Source organism: Saccharomyces paradoxus, chromosome IV (assembly GCF_002079055.1).
Source record: "Saccharomyces paradoxus chromosome IV, complete sequence".
Classification (NCBI taxonomy): Eukaryota; Fungi; Ascomycota; class Saccharomycetes; order Saccharomycetales; family Saccharomycetaceae; genus Saccharomyces; species Saccharomyces paradoxus.
Window position 1 is genome coordinate 1415516 of NC_047490.1, and position 17539 is coordinate 1433054.

Here is a 17539-nt window from a genome sequence, read left to right on the forward strand (position 1 = left end):
GGTTTAACCGCCCAGTATGTCCCACTTTATTAGCTTTGGCCTTAATATGTGGACTGCTGAGATGGACGTGGATCCTCTTCGACTATCCCCGAAAAAGTTATATCAAAAATAATGGTTGCTAAGAGATTCGAACTCTTGCATCTTACGATACCTGAGTATTCCCACAGTTAACTGCGGCCAAGATTTTTCTTGAATCAGGCGCCTTAGACCGCTCGGCCAAACAACCACTTATTTGTTGGAAATAACAGAAAGGGATGCATTTATCAAAAGCATATTACTTACTACTTCCATTCATATTGTTGATAATTGTTGATAATGACAATTGGGTGAGTAATTGTTGGAATGAAATTCTAATATCATCTATTTAATAGTATATTATAATATGCGGTGCAAGAGGATGACATAAAGATTGAGAAACAGTCATCCAATCTAATGGAAGCTGAAATGCAAGGATTGATAATGTAATAGGATAATGAATGACAACATATAAAAAGAAAGAAGATAAAATAATAACACTATGTAGAACTATAGATTCCCTTTTGTGGATTCCTAGATCCTCGAGGAGAACTTCTAGTATATTCTATATACCTAATATTATAGCCTTTAGTAACAATGGAATCCCAACAATTATCTAATTATTCACATAATTCTCATGGTAGCGCCTGTGCTTCGGTTACTTCTAAGGAAGTCCACACAAATCAAGATCCGTTAGACGTTTCAGCTTCCAAAATTCAAGAATATGATAAGGCTTCCACTAAGGCTAACTCTCAACAGACAACAACACCTGCTTCATCAGCTGTTCCAGAGAACCCCCATCATGCCTCTCCTCAAACTGCTCAGTCACATTCACCACAGAATGGGCCGTACCCACAGCAGTGCATGATGACCCAAAACCAAGCCAATCCATCTGGTTGGTCATTTTACGGACACCCATCTATGATTCCGTATACACCTTATCAAATGTCGCCTATGTACTTTCCACCTGGGCCACAATCACAGTTTCCGCAGTATCCACCATCAGTTGGAACGCCTCTGAGCACCCCATCACCTGAGTCAGGTAATACATTTACTGATTCATCCTCAGCGGACTCTGATATGACATCCACTAAAAAATATGTCAGACCACCACCAATGTTAACCTCACCTAATGACTTTCTAAATTGGGTTAAAACATACATCAAATTTTTACAAAACTCGAATCTCGGTGATATTATTCCGACAGTAAACGGAAAACCCGTACGTCAGATCACTGATGATGAACTCACCTTCTTGTATAACACTTTTCAAATATTTGCTCCCTCTCAATTCCTACCTACCTGGGTCAAAGACATCCTATCTGTTGATTATACGGATATCATGAAAATTCTTTCCAAAAGTATTGAAAAAACGCAATCTGATACCCAAGAGGCAAATGACATTGTGACCCTGGCAAATTTGCAATATAATGGCAGTACACCTGCAGATGCATTTGAAACAAAAGTCACAAACATTATCGACAGACTAAATAATAATGGCATTCATATCAATAACAAGGTCGCATGCCAATTAATTATGAGAGGCCTATCTGGCGAATATAAATTTTTACGCTACACACGTCATCGACATCTAAATATGACAGTCGCTGAACTGTTCTTAGATATCCATGCTATTTATGAAGAACAACAGGGATCGAGAAACAGTAAACCCAATTACAGGAGAAATCCGAGTGATGAGAAGAATGATTCTCACACCTATACGAATACAACCAAACCCAAAGTTATAGCTCGAAATCCTCAAAAAACAAATAATTCGAAATCGAAAACAGCCAGGGCTCATAATGTATCCACATCTAATAACTCTCCCAGCACTGACAACGATTCCATCAGTAAATCAACTACTGAACCGATTCAATTGAACAATAAGCACGACCTTCATCTTAGGCCAGAAACTTACTGAATCTACAGTAAATCATACGAATCATTCCGATGATGAACTTCCTGGACACCTTCTTCTTGATTCAGGAGCATCACGAACTCTTATAAGATCTGCCCATCACATACACTCAGCGATATCTAATCCCGACATAAGCGTAGTTGATGTTCAAAAAAACAATATACCAATTAACGCTGTTGGTGATCTTCAATTTAACTTCCAGGACGACACCAAAACAACAATAAAGGTATTGCACACACCTAACATAGCCTATGACTTACTCAGTTTGAATGAACTGGCTGAACTAAATATTACAGCGTGCTTTACCAAAAACGTCTTAGAACGACCTGACGGCACCGTACTTGCACCTATCGTAAAACATGGAGACTTTTACTGGGTGTCTAAAAGGTACTTGCTTCCGTCGAATATCTCAGTACCCACAATTAATAACGTTCACACAAGTGAAAACACACGTAAGTATCCTTATCCTTTCATTCATCGGATGCTTGCGCATGCCAATGCCCAGACAATTAGATATTCACTTAAAAAGAACACTATTACGTATTTCAATGAATCAGATGTTGACTGGTCTAACGCTACTGATTATCAATGTCCCGATTGTTTAATCGGCAAAAGCACCAAACATAGACATATCATAGGATCACGGCTAAAATACCAAAGTTCATATGAACCTTTTCAATACTTACATACTGACATATTTGGGCCTGTTCACAACCTACCAAAGAGTGCACCATCCTACTTCATCTCATTCACTGATGAGAAAACAAAATTCCGTTGGGTTTATCCATTACACGACCGTCGCGAGGACTCTATTCTCGATATCTTTACTAAGATACTAGCTTTCATTAAAAACCAGTTTCAGTCCAATGTTTTGGTTATTCAAATGGACCGTGGTTCTGAGTACACTAACAAAACTCTCCATAAATTCCTTGATAAATATGGCATAACCCCATGTTATACAACCACAGCGGATTCCCGAGCACATGGTGTCGCTGAACGGCTGAACCGTACCTTATTAGATGACTGTCGTACTCAACTGCAATGTAGTGGTCTACCGAATCATCTATGGTTCTCGGCAGTCGAATTTTCTACTATCGTACGGAACTCACTAGCTTCACCTAAAAGCAAAAAATCCGCAAGACAACTCGCTGGGTTGGCAGGACTCGAAATCAGTACTTTATTACCTTTCGGTCAACCCGTTATAGTCAATAATCATAACCCTGACTCCAAAATTCATCCTCGTGGCATTCCTGGCTACGCTCTACATCCATCTCGAAACTCTTATGGATATATCATCTATGTCCCATCTTTGAAGAAGACAGTAGATACAACTAATTACGTTATTCTTCAGGGCAAGGAATCCAGATTAGACCAATTCAATTACGACGCACTCACCTTCGATGAAGACGTGAATCGTATAACTGCTTCATATCAATCGTTCATTGATTCAAATGAGATCCAACAATCTAACGATCTTAACATAGAATCTGACCATGATTTTCAATCTGACGTTGAACTGAACCCTGACCACCAGAGAAATGTCCCTTCAAACGTTCCGATTCCAACTGACTCCCCACCTCCATCAACTCATACTGAAGATTCAAAACCTATATCTGAAATCAATCTTCGTGCACCCAAAGAAGTTGATCCTAACATATCTGAATCTAATATTCTTCCATCTAAGAAGAGATCTAACATCCCCCAAATTTCTGCTACCGACAGTGCCGGTTCGGGTGGTATAAATAAATCAGATGTTCCTTTACTTACCCCTTTGTCCAAATCTGACACACAAAATTCATACCAAGCCAGTGAATCTGATGATTTCAGTGACTCAGACTCACACAGCGACATTGATACTGACTCTACAAACGTGACAATACCCAGTTTGGGTGGTACCAACAACAAAACTGTTCCGCAGACAAGTGACCAAGAGACTGAGAAAAGGATTATACACCGTTCACCTTCAATCGATGCTTCTCCACCGGAAAATGATTCATCGCACAATATTGTTCCTACCAAAACGCCAACTACTGTTTCTAAACAGAATACCGAGGAATCTATTATCGCTGATCTCCCACTCCCTGATCTACCTCCAGAATCTCCTACCGAATTCCCTGACCCATTTAAAGAACTCCCACCGATAAATTCTCATCAAACTAATTCCAGTTTGGGTGGTATGGATGACTCTAATATCTCTGCTACTATCACTAGTAAGAAAAGATCATTAGAAGATAATGAAACTGAAATTGAGGTATCACGAGACACATGGAATAGTAAGAATATGCGTAGTTTAGAACCTCCAAGGTCAAAGAAACGAATACATCTAATCGCGGCTGTAAAAGCAGTAAAATCAATTAAACCAATACGAACAACCTTAAGATACGATGAGGCAATCACCTATAATAAAGATATTAAAGAAAAGGAAAAATATATCGAAGCATACCACAAAGAAGTCAACCAACTGTTGAAAATGAATACTTGGGACACTGACAAATATTATGACAGAAAAGAAATAGACCCTAAAAGAGTAATAAACTCAATGTTTATCTTCAACAAGAAACGTGACGGAACTCATAAAGCTAGATTTGTTGCAAGAGGTGACATTCAGCATCCTGATACGTACGATACAGGTATGCAATCCAACACTGTACATCATTATGCGTTGATGACATCCCTATCACTTGCATTAGACAATGACTCCTTCATTACACAATTAGACATATCTTCGGCGTACTTGTATGCAGACATCAAAGAAGAATTATACATAAGACCTCCACCACATTTAGGAATGAACAACAAGTTAATACGGTTGAGGAAATCACTTTATGGTTTGAAACAAAGTGGTGCAAACTGGTATGAAACGATCAAATCATATCTGATTGAACAATGTGATATGGAGGAAGTTCGCGGATGGTCATGCGTATTTAAGAATAGTCAAGTAACAATTTGCTTATTCGTTGATGATATGATATTGTTCAGCAAAGACTTAAATTCAAATAAAAGAATTATAGCAAAACTCAAGATGCAATACGATACCAAGATTATAAATCTAGGTGAAAGCGATGATGAAATTCAATACGACATCCTTGGCTTAGAAATCAAATATCAAAGAGGTAAATACATGAAATTAGGTATGGAAAACTCACTAACTGAGAAAATACCCAAATTAAACGTACCTTTGAATCCAAAAGGAAGAAAACTTGGTGCTCCAGGTCAACCAGGTCTCTATATAAACCAGAAGGAGCTAGAGCTAGAAGAAGACGACTACAACATGAAGGTGCATGAAATGCAAAAGTTGATAGGTCTAGCGTCATATGTTGGATATAAATTCAGATTTGACCTATTATACTATATCAACACACTTGCACAACATATACTATTTCCGTCCAAACAAGTGTTAAACATGACATATGAATTGATACAATTCTTATGGGACACTAGAGACAAACAATTAATATGGCACAAAAGCAAATCTGCAAAACCAGAAAATAAATTAGTTGTAATAAGCGATGCCTCTTATGGCAACCAACCATATTACAAATCTCAGATTGGTAATATCTATTTACTAAATGGAAAGGTGATCGGAGGAAAATCAACAAAAGCTTCATTAACATGTACTTCAACCACAGAAGCAGAAATACACGCAATCAGTGAAGCCATTCCATTATTAAATAACTTGAGTCACCTTATACAAGAACTAAATGGGAAATCAATCATTAAAGGCTTACTTACTGACAGCAGATCTACAATCAGTATAGTTATGTCCAAAAATGAAGAGAAACTTAGAAACAGATTTTTCGGTACCAAAGCAATGAGACTTCGGGACGAAGTATCAAATAATAACCTCCACGTATGCTACGTGGATACCAAAAGGAACATTGCTGACGTGATGACAAAACCCCTCCCAATAAAAACATTTAAACTATTAACAAACAAGTGGATTCATTAGATCTATTACATTATGGGTGGTATGTTGGAATGAAATTCTAATATCATCTATTTAATAGTATATTATAATATGCGGTGCAAGAGGATGACATAAAGATTGAGAAACAGTCATCCAATCTAATGGAAGCTGAAATGCAAGGATTGATAATGTAATAGGATAATGAATGACAACATATAAAAAGAAAGAAGATAAAATAATAACACTATGTAGAACTATAGATTCCCTTTTGTGGATTCCTAGATCCTCGAGGAGAACTTCTAGTATATTCTATATACCTAATATTATAGCCTTTAGTAACAATGGAATCCCAACAATTATCTAATTATTCACATAATTCTCAGTAATTAGATAATTGTTGGGGTTCCATTGTTACTAGAGGCTATAATATTAGGTATACAGAATATACTAGAAGTTCTCCTCGAGGATATAGAAATCCACAAAAAGTCGTCGATAATTCTACACAATTATATTACTATTTCTTCTTCCGTTTCATATGTTGTCATTCATTATGCTATTACATTATAAATCCTTGCGTCCCAGCCTTCACTAAATTTGCTGACTGTTTCTCAATCTTTATGTCATCCTCTTACACCCCATTTGATATTATACTACTAAATACATAATATAAGAATTTCGTTCCAACACTTTTATATTTAGTTCTAAGAAAAATAAGACGGGTATACAAACGATAATTAACACGATATTTTAAGGTAAGTATAATAGTACATAGAGTCCAATACCTCCATTAGATTGTTATTTGAAATATCAACACGGAGGGAAAAAAATAAGCAAAATAATATAAGCAAAATAGTATGACAGAATAGAAGACCAAACCGAAGAAAAAAATAATAGTAATACTACATTCGACTATTTCTGTAAAACGCCTTCCTTGTTTAGAACGTTTTCAACTTCATTAACCAGCTTCTTAACGGCTTTGAATGAACCAGAAACTTTCTTGAACTGGACAACGCTCACCTTACCTCTAGGATAAATGCTAATCTCAAACAACGTTGAACGTAAAGAGAATATATTATCGCTTGATAGTTTACCCGTTAAGGTCAGATTGTTCGGATGTGATTTAATATTTTTCAAGCCATACTGAGTCCAACCACGTAACAGCTTCTCTAGACCATTAAACAATTGTTTTGCCGAAATCTTAGCATATAATTCCACTGATTTTTCCGAAGAAGATTTTGAAAACTTCCTAAAGAAGGAGCCATTTCCATTTGTTGCATTTCTGTCCTGCTTATGCTCTTTTAAATGATCCTTTGAATGATCCTTTGCCTGCGAGCTAGTATCCTTTTCCCTAATCTTTTTCACAGATTTGTTCAATGGTGGTTCCATATCATTTACTCCTTTCTCGGTATTTTCTTGTTTTTCTTGTTTTCCTTGTTCTTCTTGTTTTCCTTGTTCTTCTTGTTCTTCTTGTTCTTCTTTCTCTTTCTTTTCCTCCTTTTCAGTATGTGAAGAAGAGCCTGATTCTGGTATCATCGACTTAATCTTTGGATGCACTTGAGCATCTTCCTCGCTCTTCTGCTTACGTAATTCATTGTCTCCGTTTAGCGGAGGAAGGATTGGAAGATGCAAGTTATCAGTTTCTCTCTCTTCTGTGGATCCATTAAAACGGTCTGCAAAATTTAGCTTTAATGCAGATTTTTCTTTAATAGTGGAATCACCGACATCGTACAATCTCTCATCGTTCGAACTATTTCCAGTGTATTCAGCTTCTTCATTGACAGTTTCAAAAAGAAATTCAGAATCATCCGCGCTTCTTGGTGTTGGGATTCTTTGGCTTTGTTGGTTATTGACATCAAGGTTACCGTTTTTTAAAATATCAACCAAGTTGGTAAATGACTCTTTGGTAGAGTACATCGACAAGACAGATAGCCTTTTATTGGACTCACTAAAGTGCCTTGATTTTCTGGTAAACTGTGGTACTCTAACCTCAGAAATTTTCCTCAATTTACCATCAGAGACGAGATCAGCTGTTGTTAGTGCGACATTATCCTTCGACTGAGGTACACCCCTAGCATCCTTCGGGAGAACCAAAGATTCATATCCGCCGTTAGGGTCTGACACTACCCGGTCTTCCGACAATCTTTGTGGTGCGACTATACTTGGATATTCCATTTTAGATAATTTCAATTCTTTATCAATATTGAACGATGACCCCAAAAATTTTGATCTCCTAATAGTTTCTAAAATTTTCTTTTCGGTTGTAAGTCTTTCATTTTCTGTTCTCTTCGGTTCCGCTGGACTCACTGCCTCAACAGGACTCGAGAACATTATACCAGGGTCAAGTCTTGATACAGGTCTAGTCTGTAAAGAAAAGTTACGACGACGGAGAATATTATCGATATCAGCCTCCAGATGATTGATATTTTTTTCTTCGTTTTCCATAGGAGCAGAAATAGATCTAATATTACCGTCCAGTTTCTCTTCTTTGTGCTTGGACAGCTCTTGCTCTAAATCACTTATATCAATTTCAATTTGCTTCTTAAGTTCCTCCTGTTTTCTTTTCAGATCTTCCTTTTCTAGTAATTTTCTTGTACGTTCTTTTTCTTCTTGCTTACGTTTTCTACGTTCCAACTCTTCAAGTGCTTTCGCTTCTCTCACTTTACGTTCTAATTCTTCCTTCTCTTTTCTTATTTGTTCATACTTCTCGTATTCAAAAATTTCATCTATCAAAGTTGCAAAATTGGAACTTGTTCTCTTTGTTTCCTTTTCAATGTATTCCCAATCGTCATCTTCTGCCAATTTCGCGTATGTTGACATTAATTTTGTTGTTACTGATTCACGTTTCATGCTTGGTATCAATGACATTCTTTTGATGGATTTGGATGTTCTTTTGTTTTTCTTAGTAGTAGAAAAGATAGAGGCCCTTTTCTGATTTTTTTCCACATTTATAACAGAAGCTCTTTTATTACGTGATGCTGGTGTTGGAGAAGATTGATTAACGATCGTAGATAATTTCTTCTTTGAAGAGAAATTTTTTGAAAGGTGTTTCGAGGAACCAGGCGTAGTTAAATTGCTGGACGAGGCACTGGAAGCGGTAAATTTGTTAAAAGATATTGGCTTTTTACGAGAAGATGTTACACTAATCAAAGATTCTCTATTTCTTCTGCGTTGTGGAGTTGTCGATACTTTTTTAGATGGAGAAACAGAAACACTACTAATCGACTGTCTTTTCTTAATTTGCTGTTGCTTAATAAGCTCCTTTTGGGTATCACACTTAAATCTATACAGTAGCGCATATAACGTCTTTTCCGCGTTTGCGCCAGGTTCTCTTAGTTTCTCCTTAATTCCCTCAGGATCTCTTCCATGCCATAATATTACTAAATTTTGTAGAATCGTAGCGTCAATGGAAGAATTGCTTTCTGATAATGGTGTGAGATATGTGTCTTCTCTTGGTAAACCTCTAATACTCTTAGAATCTCTTATACTCGGATATTTTTGTAATAATGGATGTTTGAGTATGTCTCTGGTTTTGATTCTTCTTTCTGGGTCAACAGTTAAGATTTTGCTAATCAAATCCTGAGCTTCACGCGAAATTTCATCATCAGAAGGCAACTCGAACTCACCCTTTTGAACTTTCAGCAATAGTGATCTTATATTTCCATCTTCCTCATCAAAGGGCAACCGACCAGTGAGAAGAGCGTATAGGATCACACCACAGGACCACACATCACTTGCGAAACCTTGATACGGTATACCAGATACGATTTCTGGTGCTGCATAGTGTGGGGATCCACATGATGTCTCCAGTAGCTTCCCTTCAGTTTCTAAAGCAGCCATACCAAAATCTGCAATCTTAATGTTATATTTATGATCTAACAATAGATTTTCTGGTTTTAGGTCACGATGGACAATACCTAGAGCATGACAATATGAAACACCAATAATAATTTGTCTGAAAAACCTAATGGCTTCATGTTCTGGTAGCGGGCCTCTCTCGACCAATAAGTTGAACAACTCACCCTTCTCCGCATATTCTAATACAAGGTATAAATCCGTATTTGTTTCCCAGACGTCATATAAGCGTAATACATTTGGGTGGTTCAACAACTTCATAATTATTATTTCACGTTCTATACCATAAGGTAGAGCATCTGGGGTGGTGGAGCCGACAATTGAAGTACCACTGACATTACCGGTATTGAATACTGCCTTGGATATCACTTTAACTGCAGCCTCTTGTCCCGTAGATTCATTACGAGCTAACTGGACTTTACCTGTGCTTCCTAGACCCAGAGTTTCACCTAGTTTCCAAGGACCAATGGTGTTGTCCTTTATGGCTGGAATACTGTTACCATTGACTGCCATTTGGGTGTTATGTATAGTGCTGTGCTGCGATATCTTTATTGATTTAAAGTGGGCAACTATTCTTGACAAGTCTGCTGAAGCCTTGGAGAATACTAATGGTAAGTACAGCTGAGAGGTTATTGATAGAAGAGATAGAGCAAAACAAAATAGAAAAGAAACTAAGAAGAAATAAAAAATGTATGCACTTTCTTTCAGTCGCTTTTAATCTAACATCAAAAAGAATCTATGGTGTGGCCGTTGATATTTCGCGATGGTATGCCGAAAAAGGAAATAACGCAAATTGCGCGTAGTAACCAACGGATTTGACGCGTTTCTTTCAGTGAAAAGTGGGAAATAATAATAAAAAAATTCTTGTCAGACGAAACTTGGCGAAAACAATGATCTCTTCACCTTACATAACCCGGTCCCTCTGGTGAATTAAAGCGAAGATTAGTAACAGCAGGATGTGTTTATGCGATGACAATGATGTTTGCACAAAGTACATAGAATATTTAAAGAGTTAAATAATGTAATGAAATAAAGAATACATGAATGAGGGGAGGGCGACAATGGAAGAAAAAAAATAAAAACAAGAAAAACATGTAGAAAGGCTTGGATTTGAAATGATATGCTAATTGAATTGTTTTTTCAAGTTTTTTTTTATTTTTTTTTTTTTTTTTTTTGATTCGTGATTTCTATTTTAACACCAGAAATCAAGAACTCTTTTCCAGTATGGTCCGTTTCTTAATCTCTCCTTATATTCTTCATCTTCTTGTTTTAATAGCTCTTCATCAAAGATATTTCTATGAGAAACTAAGTCTACTTTATCAGCAGGAATAAATAAACTCCAATCTTTTTTCCAAACTTTGAAAAAGATGTATAAGGCGATTAAGATTGGCATAGCCAAATAATTCTCAAAAAACGACTGAGCACTCAATTTACCACCTCCACCAATCGGAGAAATGGCAACCCAAAATTGGGCAATTAAAGCTAACACCATCATGACAACAGCATAAGCAGAACCCCAAACACCGACTTGAGATTTATAACCAACTTCTCCTAAAGATCTTCCTTGTACCTTCATGGCTCTTCTAAACCTGATGTGAGACAAACAAATGGTAATCCAGGTGAATAGTTGAGACAAACCGGAAATTGCTAACAGCCAGGTGAAAACTTCCTCTTCCTTTTTAGATGAGGCACAGAATGCAATGACACCAAATAATGCACTTACAAGCATGGCAACAGCGGGTCTCCCTTCCCTATCGATGTAATCGAAACATTTAGGGGCATTACCTTGCTTAGCTAATGACATTAGAATACGAGAACTGGTATAGAAGGCACTGTTGGCAACGGAAAGAACAGATAATAGGATGACAGCATTTATGAAATGAGGAACCACACGAACACCATGAGAGGAGACAGCGATGACGTAGGGCGATGCTTTAGTGGCTGAACCTGCGGCCCCCAGTAGTTGATCTGAGGTGTAAGGTACGAGGAAACCAACCAATGTTAAAGATGCTAAGAACACAAACAAAATTCTGTAAATCATTTTTTTGGCCGCCGATGGAATAGCCTTTCTTGGATTGGATTGTTCACTAGCAGTCATAGCCAGTTGTTCACTCATACCAAAGGCGAACGCTGCGGTAACAAACGTGGCAACCACACCTTTGAATCTCTGGATAGGAGTATCACCACGGAAGGCACCGGGATCACGCCAATATTTACTACCTATGTAGCCATCGGTACCCGCACCTCCACAATCAATAATAATGGCAAGGATGAAGAACCCAATTATCATTAGAATTTTACAACAATTGAAGAAGAAATCGGCCTCTGCATAACCCTTAGCTCCGAAAACGTTGATAACAAGAATAAGGACATAGAAAATAACAACGAAAACATCTGCGTTGACTTTCACGGTCCAATACTTGATAGTCATGGATGCAGTGACCAGTTCCAGGGGACAAACACATAGCCATTGTAAGCAAAAAAGCCAAGCAACAGAAAACCCGAGTGCCGGATCAACCAAAAACAAAGGATATGTATTAAACCCACCAATCAAATCACTATATATGACTGCCAATTCACCACAAGCTTGGATAATACAGTAGACACAACTACCCATAATGGCATAACCAATGATCAAACCACCTGGACCTGCATTGTTTAAAACTTTGGAGTTACCGACCAGCAAACCGGTACCAATACCAGTCCCTAAGGACATCATAACTGTATGACGGGGTTTTATACTTTTTTTCAAATTTTCTTGTTTCTGTTCTTGTTCTTGCGGCGGCTGTTTAATTCCATCAACAGTGATATACGAGCTCTTTCGATTTAGCTCATTGTCCAATTGCGAGCTGGAATCCTTTGTGCATATAGGAGTAGTCCCATTCGAGTTGTTCGAGTCAGGAGAATTTGGGCGCGAGCCTTCCGCTCTTTTAAAAGAGTTAATAAATCTCCGTAAATAAGATGTATGATGCTCATCCTCGTATTCCATATTTTCCATGGTTTTCTCCATTGTCTTTTCAAAATATTCCACCTCATTTTCCGGTTCTATAGAACCGATTTCTTTCTCCTTTGGTTGTATTTCCTTCATCTCGTAATGAGAAACATCGTCAAGGTCGTTACCATTCATATTCATATTAGAGCTACCCTCATTGTTCCGCCCATGGAGTCTATTACCAAGCGTCATAATGTGCAATATTTGATATTATATAAGCTACTTGAGAAAGCGACGGTTCTTGTCCTTACACAAAAAAAAACATAAACCACGTAACTCTCAACTTCGAAGAAAGCACGAAAGAAATATGTTCAAATCAACTGAAATGTGAATAAAAAAAAAATCGGTTATATATAGGGAACCCAATTTTTTCTAACATCAATGAGGGTGGGGGAAGAAGGGACTCAAAAAGAAATGACACTGCGCAACCCAAGCCAAACTGACGTACGAACACTAAAACCAATTTCAGAAAAAAACTTTGAAAATTTACATTTTATTGTCCGCTCAGTATGCTACGGTATATCCTGGCTATCATAAGCACTGCCATCGCATCCTTCCATCTTTAAGAGTTGCCGTGCCTTCTAATTTCGCTGCTGTCTTTTGATGCGGCGTTATTCTTTTTTTCCTTTTTTTGGTGGTCCCTGTGCCGTTTCTTTTTTACGTTTACCGGTTTTGGCGCCGCATACTGCACGGCGGGGCGCTTCTGAGACTGTTTTGTGGTTTCTGGTGCCATTTCCGAGGACAGCAAGCATGTCGCATAATACGGTAATGCCGAATTAAGGCAGCATCGTCATAGTGGGGCTAGTCATGCGCACTCGAAAAAGAAATGACCTACGCGCCGATTACGTAGTGCCCAAGGAATAAATCATTAGGGAATAAAAATAACAGAAAAAAAAGCCGTACCGCTTCCATCACGTGCATGTCACGTTTTTGCCGCCGAGCTCACCAGTCATGTGATATGAACGTACTGTGATTACCCAGCCTTGTCAACACGCGCCGTCGGAAGGTGTTCAGGAAGCAGGAAAAAGCAAAACACCAACAATTAAACAGACAAACAAATACTATTCTTGTAGTTGTTTTCTTTACCTTGTCCACCCTCCCGTTTCTTGTTGCCACCTGTAGCCTATAGGATAAAAGGACCCAGTTAAGTTCACTTTCACGAATACATACAACGAACCATGTCGGACTCTGAAGTCAATCAAGAAGCCAAGCCAGAGGTTAAGCCAGAAGTCAAGCCAGAGACTCACATTAATTTGAAGGTGTCCGATGGGTCTTCAGAAATCTTCTTCAAGATTAAGAAGACCACCCCTTTAAGAAGGCTGATGGAAGCATTTGCTAAAAGACAGGGTAAGGAAATGGATTCCTTAAGATTCTTGTACGACGGTATTAGAATTCAAGCTGACCAGACTCCTGAGGATCTGGACATGGAGGATAACGATATCATTGAAGCTCACAGAGAACAGATTGGTGGCGCTACTTATTAGGACAATAGTAATGCCTAAAAAACTCCAATGTCCCCCTTCACCCCCCAAACAACAAAAAGAAATACCATAGTAATGAAGAAACTAAATAACTCGTATTAAATAATAATAATATTAATATATGTTTGACAGGAATAGTTTTGTCCATATCTTTCTTTCAGCTGATGCGGAGGGATTGCTTTTCGCTGTGTAGCTAACCAATACGCTGGCTTTTGTCCTTTATTAAAGAAAAAAACTATCTCCGTTAATAGAACTAGTCTTAAAGAAGCAGCCTGTCACGACCTGTCACAGAGAGTTCCCATCTGCATTCGCCATGAACAACAAACTTATATATCGTTCTGTTAGATTTGCGACCCATAACAGCCAGCTTTTACTGCCACCTTTAGTTCTCTACAGGAGAATACTAAGGCAACATAAGATGCTACCTACCCCCCAGAGGGAAATGGGTGATCAATACGTGCGAAGCGAGTTCAAGCTGCACAAAAATATCGATAATCCGTTGCATATAGTCGGTTTTCTAGCTTCCTGGCAGGATTATCTTAATATGATTTCTAACGGTGGATGGAAAGATGCAACCCTATCCTCGGAAACTCTTGAGAAACTGTCCCCTGAGCAAACAGTTCAACTTTATGAATTGATGAAAGAAACGCAGAAACTTCACCAGGACAGTGAAACAGAGTCAAGTAAGGACGTGAAACGGAACAAAAAAGACTAGTGCTTGTCTTTATTGTGCTTGTAAATAAGAAAACTATATACTATATAGCACACATGCTAAAAAAAAAAAAGTTGGAAAATTCACTTATTCGCGGTGGTATCTCTCTCCTGCCATATGATGCCACTGCTGTTCTCCAATGCCTTGTTATTGGAAACCTGTTCTTTGTACCATTCCTGCACTTTCACAGGGTCATTGCCGTGAACCATGCAAAACTTAAACTTCGATACTTGCTTGTCACATGATGTAAAATCTCCATATCTATAATAGCTTCTGAATTGGCCTCCGATCGAATAGCAACTAGTTAGCTGATCAAATGCCTCTCGGCAACTCATCGTTGTCGGATACTTTGCACTCATCCTTTTCTATGTCCTTCCACTGGTTCCTCTTTTTACCCCTGCTACAACCATCGCCTCCCTCTTGATTCATACTAGTACTATATCCAATAGCAGAACTATTACTAAGATCCGATATTTCGGCCCCCTTCGCAAAGGGGCCCGCCGCACTTTCTTGGTGAATTTTCATATAAAAAGACCCAGGATGCCAAGAAAAGTGGCTCTCTCGATTAACCGACAGTTCCAACTATTGTTGCACATTGTTTCATGGAGACTAATTTTTCCTTCGACTCAAATTTAATTGTTATTCTCATTATCACGTTGTTTGCCACAAGAATTATTGCGAAACGGTTCTTATCTACTCCAAAAATGGTGTCCCAAGAAACAGTTGCCCACGTAAAGGATCTGATTGGCCAAAAGGAAGTGTTTGTTGCGGCGAAGACATACTGCCCTTACTGTAAAGCCACTTTGTCTACTCTATTCCAGGAATTGAACGTTCCTAAATCGAAGGCCCTTGTCTTAGAATTGGATGAAATGAGCAATGGCTCAGAGATTCAAGACGCTTTGGAAGAAATTTCTGGCCAAAAAACTGTGCCTAACGTGTACATCAATGGCAAGCACATTGGTGGTAACAGCGATTTGGAAACTTTGAAGAAAAATGGTAAGTTAGCAGAAATATTAAAACCAGTATTCCAATAATTTTGTTACCCCAGTATTCTTCATAATATTTACATATATATATATATATTAGTATCTATACTTTAAATTCATATATACCCACAGAACAACTCGCTAGATTCACACAAGAGTACTTTTGAACGCTGCGCGTGCATTTTGAAACCATTGTGATCCACTAAATTCCGTTTGAGGTACAAGATCCCTCGGCTTCTTTCTTGTCTTATCATCCACTTTTGGTTTGCTGTTGTTAGCATTCATTACACTTAGTACGTATGACATTGGCACAATCTTTGGTTCATCCTTTTCACGCTTAAACCATTCCCTTATCCTATATCCCATTGTTTCTAAGTCATCAGCCCCTATTTGCTTTCTAAAGTTATAATCTCCTAACTTTAGCATCAAGAGCAACGTATAGTATGCATCGTTACCTGCATTATGTAAAAAGGCATGTGGTAAGTGAAACAGCCTTAGTAGTTTACCTAAGCTGCTACCCTTCTTACCATAACACATGCTATAAATTTTCTCTGTGTCAAGCATCTTAACATGTTTTCTAACTCCCTTGCTCTCCGTTAAGTCGTCCGGTTTAGTAAGTTCGTTATCCAGCTCAGGTACGTGGACCCCGATTTTCTTTAGCCACTTAATATCCCCCGCTATAACATGACCCACAAACGCTCTTTCCCAGGTCGTATCTTGGTCCGTCTCACATTTCATATAGAAATTAATCAACGACTGAATAAACTCTACACATTGTTCCAATGGTAATACGAGACTTTCCCCAAGTAAAAAACAGTCTTTAAAGTCGCACACAAATTTTTTGTTCCTTAATGGTAACGCCTCAGCGATAATTAAATGATAATTTCTTATAATCGGGGTTAAAGAATAAATGTTTTCTCTTGGATCGTATATGGAAATGCCAATCTCCGTAACAATATCTGTATCAAATTCAAATGCCTCTACATCAATGGCAAAACAAATCGTCTTGTTGGACGATAATAATTCAATAGTTTTACAAAGATATTTGAACTGAGAGCTGCCAGGCTCGCAATTCATCACAGGTATATGTTCGTTTTTCACGTCCTGTATATCTGCCAAATATTGCTTTCTTATATTTTTCTCCACATCATCTTTTGATACATCAGGTATACAACCATTTTTCTCGACCCATTCCTTGTCGACATCTTCCAGTTTCTTATCCAGTAACTTTGTACTTTTTTCATAAATGGACTGGTAGTCTATTTCCAATGTCTTTAAATATTTTTGGATTTCATTACTCAACATACTGTTAGGGGAATATGCAATCTCATGCAAAGAATTAAAATGTTCAAACTCATTTATCCACGTCTTTTGTCTACCTAGTTTATTCAATAGCTTGCTACTTGAACTCTTATATGATCCCACGCCCCCTCTTCTTGAGGGGACCATCCCCCTAACTCTAGCTGCATTGCGGGTTGTCAAAGTCCTGTTCAAACCTTGTGGCTGATGGTAATTGCGGACTGCTTTGGAGTTGAATCTATGTGTAACCATTTTGATTACCGCTTCGTATGCTTTTACGCAATTTGCAGAACTATTCATGCAATGGCTAATAATCTTTATAGTAAAAATTATATACCAGATAAATTACTAGTAAATTCCGTGTCCACATGTATCCAA

At 38.0% G+C, this 17539-nt stretch overlaps 7 protein-coding genes and 1 non-coding gene across 8 annotated transcripts; 3 read left to right on the forward strand and 5 right to left on the reverse strand.

Moving 5' to 3' along the window:
* Positions 1-112: 112 nt before the first annotated feature.
* Positions 113-226, reverse strand: SPAR_Dtrna28L. Its single transcript has one exon. It is a non-coding gene; the product is annotated as a tRNA-Leu (tRNA).
* Positions 227-6748: 6522 nt separating this feature from the next.
* On the reverse strand, positions 6749-10204 carry GIN4 (protein kinase GIN4; the record flags this gene model as incomplete). The annotated part of the gene is made up of 1 exon (XM_033909823.1): positions 6749-10204. The coding sequence occupies one exon, from the start codon at positions 10202-10204 to the stop codon at positions 6749-6751; it is 3456 nt and encodes a 1151-aa protein (XP_033765714.1).
* A 679-nt stretch (positions 10205-10883) lies between these two features.
* Positions 10884-12875, reverse strand: GNP1 (glutamine permease GNP1; the record flags this gene model as incomplete). Its single annotated transcript, XM_033909824.1, has 1 exon — positions 10884-12875. One exon carries the CDS (start codon positions 12873-12875, stop codon positions 10884-10886), a length of 1992 nt encoding a protein of 663 aa, XP_033765715.1.
* Positions 12876-13861: 986 nt separating this feature from the next.
* On the forward strand, positions 13862-14167 carry SMT3 (SUMO family protein SMT3; the record flags this gene model as incomplete). The annotated part of the gene is made up of 1 exon (XM_033909825.1): positions 13862-14167. The coding sequence occupies one exon, from the start codon at positions 13862-13864 to the stop codon at positions 14165-14167; it is 306 nt and encodes a 101-aa protein (XP_033765716.1).
* A 310-nt stretch (positions 14168-14477) lies between these two features.
* SDH7 (Sdh7p) lies at positions 14478-14879 on the forward strand (the record flags this gene model as incomplete). The annotated part of the gene is made up of 1 exon (XM_033909826.1): positions 14478-14879. The coding sequence occupies one exon, from the start codon at positions 14478-14480 to the stop codon at positions 14877-14879; it is 402 nt and encodes a 133-aa protein (XP_033765717.1).
* An 80-nt stretch (positions 14880-14959) lies between these two features.
* On the reverse strand, positions 14960-15235 carry EMI1 (Emi1p; the record flags this gene model as incomplete). Its single annotated transcript, XM_033909827.1, has 1 exon — positions 14960-15235. The coding sequence occupies one exon, from the start codon at positions 15233-15235 to the stop codon at positions 14960-14962; it is 276 nt and encodes a 91-aa protein (XP_033765718.1).
* Positions 15236-15478: 243 nt separating this feature from the next.
* GRX2 (dithiol glutaredoxin GRX2) lies at positions 15479-15910 on the forward strand (the record flags this gene model as incomplete). The annotated part of the gene is made up of 1 exon (XM_033909828.1): positions 15479-15910. One exon carries the CDS (start codon positions 15479-15481, stop codon positions 15908-15910), a length of 432 nt encoding a protein of 143 aa, XP_033765719.1.
* A 99-nt stretch (positions 15911-16009) lies between these two features.
* Positions 16010-17461, reverse strand: SPAR_D06880 (uncharacterized protein; the record flags this gene model as incomplete). Its single annotated transcript, XM_033909829.1, has 1 exon — positions 16010-17461. The coding sequence occupies one exon, from the start codon at positions 17459-17461 to the stop codon at positions 16010-16012; it is 1452 nt and encodes a 483-aa protein (XP_033765720.1).
* Between the last annotated feature and the right edge of the window lie 78 nt (positions 17462-17539).